At 55.3% G+C, this 7052-nt stretch overlaps 1 protein-coding gene across 1 annotated transcript; it reads right to left on the bottom strand.

The window, feature by feature from the left end:
• Positions 1–2757: 2757 nt before the first annotated feature.
• RRAS (RAS related) lies at positions 2758–6731 on the bottom strand. The gene is made up of 6 exons (XM_010946987.2): positions 6528–6731; positions 4486–4573; positions 4273–4375; positions 4072–4180; positions 3185–3303; positions 2758–3093 (listed from the first exon to the last, which is right to left on the bottom strand). Exons 1-6 carry the CDS (start codon positions 6678–6680, stop codon positions 3009–3011), a joined length of 657 nt encoding a protein of 218 aa, XP_010945289.1. The 5' UTR covers positions 6681–6731; the 3' UTR covers positions 2758–3008.
• Between the last annotated feature and the right edge of the window lie 321 nt (positions 6732–7052).

Raw genomic sequence — 7052 nt, 5'->3', positions numbered from 1 at the left:
AGTAAATGATAGACCATTTGCTTTGTAGAATCATGGAGTTGAGGATGGGTCATTAGTGTCCTTGAACTGTGGCTTGTGGCACCTCAGTGCAGCCTGTGGAGAGGGAATGGCACAGGCAAGGTTCTGGACAAGGATGTCAAATTGGGGCCAAAGTTTCCAGTATTGTCCCAGGTTAGAGCTCCAGGATTGAAAGTGAATGGAGTGTTCAGAAGGTGGCCCATGGGGGTAGTATCATCCCTCTGGGGACAGAATAACCTTGCAGCTGGCCTTTGGTATTCAACTGCCCAATTGGAGTCCCAGCCCCAGCACTACCCAGATAGTGGATAGTTGGATAGTAGCCTCTGTCCTCAGCTTTGTCATCTGTACAATGGGCTTTTGTCAAGATGTAGGAGAATAATTTGAAGCACTCTTCAGCCCTTGGCACCTGTTACATAGCAGGAGACCCTGAGAGACCTGGTGGAGGGTCAAGAGATGGCAAGAAGGGACGAGAGACAGAGGACGACAAACACGGATAAAGAGAGGGACATTAAAACCCCGAGAGACTTAGAATTATTGACAAGGTTTGCCAAGCTCAGCGGAGGGCAGGAACCAGAGACTCACAGGCACACATACCTAGGCAGATGCCAACTAGGCCATCGCGGCCTCTTCACTGTTGTCTGATGAGCTTTGCAATGGTGGTGGCTGGGAACCTTCCAAAAATGGTCTACCAGTTGTCATGTGGGTTTGTCCGTGTGCCTTTTTTAGGGGCAGGCGGTAGCTTTGGTCACCTTCTAAGAGTGCATCTTGGTTTTCTGAGAAACGGGATTTTCCAGCCACAAACTTAGCCCCATCAAACGATGCAGGAAAGACTCAGACGTTCTGTTAGTGCATGTTGACGGGGAGACCCCAGGGGGAACTTGGCCCAGGACCCCCCTGGTTCCTGTAGAGAGCTCACCCCTGGCTAGGGCTTCGGTGAGGGTGTCAGATCTTGTCTGGGAACTGACAGAAACATCCCCCTATCCCACCGGGGAGGGCCCCCTTGAGCAGAGGTTCTGCGGGGAGGGAGGGTGAACACTGCAGCACAATACATCTGAGCCATGCTTATTCCCAGAGCGGAAGGTTGAACCCAGGCCAAGGATTCTGTGATAATGAAACCCGGAAAGGGATATTTAGCTAATCATTGTTCTCATCTGGAATACAGAGCGACATTCATGGTTCTGGGGCAGAACAGTAGGGCCTCGGTCATTGCTACTGAGCTCTTAGTATGTCCCAGGCACTGCTCTCATTCTCCATTGGCAGAATGACTCCTAAAGCCTGGTAATGGCCCGGAGGAGGCCAGAAATTATGGATTGGGGTATAGTGTATCCTGGGAGACCCAGAGGGGGAAACAGGTCGGTGAGGGCAGCTGGCCCTGGGAAGTAGCTCTGTGGTCACCCCCACTTTACAGATGAGAAGAGTAAGCATCACTTGCCTGAAGGCACTTGACTGGGAGTGGGTAGAACTGGGTTTGAACCCAGGCAGTCTGCTGCCAGAGGCCACCCAGGGCCATAATCTACTGTAGAACTGGGAAGAGGGTTCCAGGGTGGGTGTGAAGGGAGCATTTTGGGATGGGTTCCAGAGATTCGTTGAGACTTAGCAGATGTAGTGGTGGGGGGAGCAGATCATTGGCTGGTGACAGGTGTCAGGTGAAGGCCGAAGTTCCAGGGCATGGGGATATCTCAGTTGAGATTTCTGACCTGGTGTGTTGAGTAGGTGTTGGAGTTCAAAAATGGCCTGTCACAGGGTTTGGGAGGGTGTAGCTCAGTGGTAGATCGTGTGCTTAGCATGCATGAGGTCTTGAGTTCAATACCCAGTACCTCCATCAAAAGAAGAAAAAAAAGGCCTGTTGGCCTGGGACATGGTGAGTGGTGGTTACCAGTTCTGGCCCCAGTCTTCCAGGTGAGCAAATAAAGTATGGAATTGAGGGTCCCGGGTTCCCAAACTGAAGTGTGTTGTCATCTTATCTGCAGTGGCCTTAAGGTGACCCACACTCAGCCCCTCCCAGGAGAGAGGTTTGCAGGGTGTATGTCCATACTGGCCTCAAATTGGATTCAGGGGTTAGAGGCCAGCCCAACAGGGAACTTTCAAGAACTGAGAACTTGCCAACCTGCTGCTTGTACACCATTTGGCCCATCTGTCCCTTCTGCAGCTAAAAGGCCTTTCTCAATATACATTAGAGGCAATAGGCAGGTGGACAGGATTTGTAGCAGTTGCTTCCTGCCTCCAGGATCCCAAAACCTCCTGGAATACCAATGTCTGACAGACCTTTCTGCAATGAGAGTGTGATCTGTTTGCCTGTGAGGGTATCCACTAAGCTACATAGGAGTATTGGAGCTCCTGAAATATGGCGAGAATGACTGAGGAACTGAGCTTTAAATTTTTATTTAAATTAAATCTAGCCACATATAGCTTCTGGCTACCTTACTGAACGGTGCAGTTGTAGAACTTTCCAGAAAAAAAAATTTTTTTTCCAGATGTTAATCCTCATCCCAACAAAATGCCCACAGAAACCGAACAGGGTAGACTCGCCCTGTTGAAAGGGAAGTGGGGGTCCAGATGCCTGGCTAGGGTTGTTCTGTATGTCCCCTGGCCCTTCCTCAAGCAGAGGGTTCTAGATCCGATGCTTCTAGGTGGAGCAAGACTTTAGCATGCGCGTGCGTGTGTGTGCGCGCGCCTGTGCGCACATGCCCTGAGATCACCCACCTCCCCTGCCCTTTTCCCTTTTTAAAAAGCACCTCCTGACGTTGGCAGTGACCTTTATTTCTCTGGGGGAGGGGAGTTATATACAGCAGTGACCTGGATGCCCGGGAGTCCTTACCCAGGGGCTCAGGTTGGGGAAAGAGGCGTCGGCAGAAGGCACAGAGTGATGGCCCGGAGGAGGCCAGGAATTACTGGTGGGGATGTAGTGTATCCTGGGAGACCCAGATGGGGAAACAAGCTCTGCGAGGGCAGCTGGTCCCGAGATCGTGCCGGTTGCTCCTCTCACGCCCCTACAGGAGGACGCAGGGGCAGCCCCCATCCTTCTTCCTGGGGGCGCTGGGGGGACTGGGCGGGAGCTCTTGTTCCTGGTACTTCCTGTGGGAAAAGGCTGGTGATTTGGGACCGCGGGGACAGGTGAGGTTGGGTGGGAAGCAGGTGAGGACGACAGGAAGGGGGCTCAGCTCACCGGACTGCCCGCACCAGCTGCTCGAAGGCCTCATCCACGTTGAGGCGCAGTTTGGCCGACGCCTCAAAGTAGGCCACATGGTGGGAGGCGCTGAAGGCGGAGGCTTCCGATCGGGGAACCTGGGGGAGGGACACAAGGAAGAGTCAGGTCCCTACACTCAGGACGGGTCCTGGAGAGGTGAGAGGAACACAGACATACTGTACTCTAACAGGGGTTACATACTGTGGGGGCTCAAGTGAAGAGGGAAATTCCAGGGAGATCATGGAGATGCCAAGGGGGCTGGCTGGATGCCATCTAAGTAAGGAGTCAGGGAAGGCTCCACAGACCTTGGCAAATAACTGAGTTGCCGGGCAGAGAAGTCAGGATGTTCCCAGCAGGGGCCCCAGTAAAGTTCCAAAGGCTGGAAATCCCCAAAGGCTTAATCTGAAAAATGAGTTCTATGTGGAAATCACATAGTCTGTGTGGACAGGGAAGTGGTGAGAGCAGATGAAGGAAGGGAGAAGAGCATGGTTGACATCAAGGGCCAGGTGGCAGAGCTGGGGTGCTGGGGAGCCATGGGAAGGCTGGGAGCTGGAGAGGGGCAACAGGAGGCGGGGTTGACCAGAGGGGAGAAACAGGAAGCTGGGCGAGGGTCCAGGTGGCATCAAGAGGAGGGGACGGGACAGAAAGTTGGGGCTGGTTGATCATGGGGGAGGTGCTGTTTTTTCCATCCAGCCACCCCTCCTGAGAACTCGCTGTGTGCAATGCTGGGGACTTGGGGGCAACACATCTAGTGGGGTGTATGACAGTGGACCTCGGGAGCCTGACGTGCGGAGATGCAGGTGAGCACCAGAAGGAGCCTCCCAGACAGATGGGGTGGGGATGGGATTGGGGGGGTGGTCCCAGACCTGGCGTTGTGTCTCCAGATCTGCCTTGTTCCCGACTAACACGATGGGGAAGTCATCTCGGTCCTTGACTCTGAGGATCTGTGTGAAGAGCTTGCTCACCTCGTTGAAACTGCAGATGAAGCCAGAGGTGTGAGATCCAGCCAGCCACTCAGACCCAGTCCCCTCTGCTTCCTTTGCTCCACTGCCTGCAACCACTCTCACCTCTGCCGGTCATTAATGGCAAACACCAGCAGGAAGCCGTGGCCCGCGCGCATGTACTGCTCCCTCATGGCACCAAACTCCTCCTGGCCTGCGGTGTCCAGGACTGCAGGGTGGGGGAAGGGATGCCCATGGGGACAAGGCACCCACCAGCCACCCCCATGAGCCCTCAGCCTCGCCACCATCCTCCCCCACCATCTCCCCTGCTGCCCTCACTGTCAAGCCGGGCCGGGACGCCATCCACTGTGCAGATCTTCGTGTAGGAGTCTTCAATAGTGGGATCGTAGTCAGACACGAAGTAGGACTGGTGAGATCGGGAGAGGACACCATCATTGCAGTGTCCCAGCAGAGATGATGGAGCCCCGCCTCTAGGCCCTGCCTTTCTCAGCCTCCCTCTTTCTGGGTCTTTTTCTCTCTTTGGATCTGTCTCTGTCTGGGTCTTTGTCCCTTCCTCCAACCCTCCCCAGTCTCCTCTCTCTGGGTGTCTCCTGGTCTTCTCTCTTTTTCTGGCATAAAGTACATTTCCCATATTGTGATTACATTCTGGCTGTGTGGCATTGAACAAATCACTTCCCCTCTCTGAACCTCGGTTTTCTCATTTGGAAAATGATAAAAATAGCACTGTGGTGAATCCAGTGTTTGTGAGATTCAGGGAGAACCCCTATTAAGCAATTAACATATCACCTGGGCATAGTGGGTGCTCAGTTACTGGGAGCTGTTGTTGTCCTGTCTATAGCTCTCCCTCCTCCTTTTCCTCTTCCCTCTTTTTTTATTCTTCCCCCTTTTCTCCTCCTCCTCCCCCTCCTCCTCCTTCTCCTCTGGCAGCTTCCAGTGTCTCCTCCCAGGGGAAGGTCCTGGTTCCAATCCGGCTGCGGAGAAGCTGCCCCGCCTGCAGGCTGAGCCCCTCCCTTCCTGCCTGGGTCCTGCCCGCCTCCAGCCAGGCCTTGGGCCAGCTCTGGGTCTGCCCCTGGGTGCAAGGGGCCCAGGATAGGGGCCTTTCTCTACACAGACAGGGCCTCCCATGCAGGTGCTGGCTAGGGTCTCTTGAGGGATCTGGAGCCCTGGGGGCCTCTGTGGCATTTTAGGAGCAGATATCTTTCTAGGGTTTTTCTTAGGTGGGAGGGTTTCCCTTGGGAATGGGCTGGAAGTTTCCCGGGCAGGGGTGGATTTTCAGGAGAGAAGGGGTGATGTAGCAGCTGGGGGTCTGAAGGCTGCATCCTGCCTGTTGGGGTGGGGGCACTTGTCCTGGAGGGAGGGTGTAGGGACCTACCCCTGGGGGATTAGGGCTGTGTCTGCAGAGTACATCAGGAGCAGCTCGGGTGAGATCTGCAGGCTCGGGCTCACTTGGGAGGTTAGTCATAGAATATAGGTGCATGTCTAGAAAGTCTTAGAGACCCTAAGATGCATTTAAGAGATCAGAGAAACTCCCAAGGAACTTGTCTTTCTAGGGATGTCGAGAATCTGGGGACTTCTTCCATGGAGATGATTTGGGGGCTAGCCAGAGTTTCTGAGGGGCTCAGGGGATTGGAGTGGAGGAAAACTCAAGGTGGAGAAGTGGTTGGTTTTCCCTGGAAGAGGGTGTGGGTGTGGGTCTGGCAGAGGGGGTATCCCCAGAACTTGGGGTCTTAAGAGTTCTCTAGAATGGCCAAGGGGCAAGGTCTTTTTAAAATCTCTCGTCTGAGGGTGACTCTCTCAGGACTGGGTGGTCCCAGGTGGGCCTCAGGGGCAAAGTCTGGGCATAATTTCTAGTTTCTGGGGGAGGTCCCTGAAGGGGCTAAGCATCCAGACTGAGGGAATCTCCAGGGCATTGGGCACAGGTATTCTCCGGGTTAGGTTCTGGGTGGCTCAGAGGGGAAGCTGGGGCCTGGAATTTGGGGGAGATGGGCTCTTGGTGGGGGGAGGTGGCATCTAGAGGGGTGGGGGCCAATAAGAGTGCTTAGGGTCTGAATGGAGTGACTCGTCTGGATTTAGGATGCTCCCTGGAGGCACCCAGGGTCAGGTTAGCAGGAAAGTGGGGTTTTGGGTACTGGAGGTAGGGGTGGTGGGTCTCAGGATACAAGTACAGGAGGAATGCCCCTCATGTAGGGGGGTGGAGGCCCTAGGGGTTCAGGGTCCCAAATTAGGGGATTTTTTTTAAGATTACAAGGCCTCATAGGAAGGTCTTAGTGATAGATCGAGGGGTAATCTGAGTTTCAGGGATCCCCCAAAGGGCTCAGTTCTAGGTCCCGGGGGCACCCCCCCGGGTGAGGGCCCGCTACCTGGATGAACTGGATGGTCAGCGCGCTCTTGCCCACGCCGCCGCCGCCCACGACCACCAGCTTGTGTGTCTCGCTGGGTGGGGGGTCCCCGGGCCCCGGCCCCCCGCCCCGGGGCCGCCCCCGCCCCGTCCCGGACGCCGCCCCGCTGCTCATGTCGCCACCGCTGCTGCTGCTGCCGCTACCGCCTGAGGGGGAACCGGGAGGGGCCTAGGGGCGGGCCACGCTAATAAGGCTACTGCATAATCATAAGCTCCAGCAAGAAGGGCTCGAGTCTCGGGACACTTGAGGAGGCAAGGCCGGGGAAGAGGAGGAGCTATGCTAATAAGGGCAGGGAAACAGCTTTCTCCGAGAAGGGGAATTCCGAACGGGGCGGTGACATGCTAATAAGAGAACTGTGCTCACCTCGAGCGGCGCCACGCGCTCTCGGAGGGCGGGTCACCTGGGGGCGGAGATATGCTAATAAGAGCTTTCCTTCTCTTGGGAAGCTCGTTCGGGGCAGGGCTATGCAAATAAGGAGCCCTGTGA

Source organism: Camelus bactrianus, chromosome 9 (assembly GCF_048773025.1).
Source record: "Camelus bactrianus isolate YW-2024 breed Bactrian camel chromosome 9, ASM4877302v1, whole genome shotgun sequence".
NCBI classification, from domain to species: Eukaryota; Metazoa; Chordata; class Mammalia; order Artiodactyla; family Camelidae; genus Camelus; species Camelus bactrianus.
Note: the sequence above shows the minus strand (reverse complement) of the source record. Positions and strands in the feature narration are given on the sequence as shown.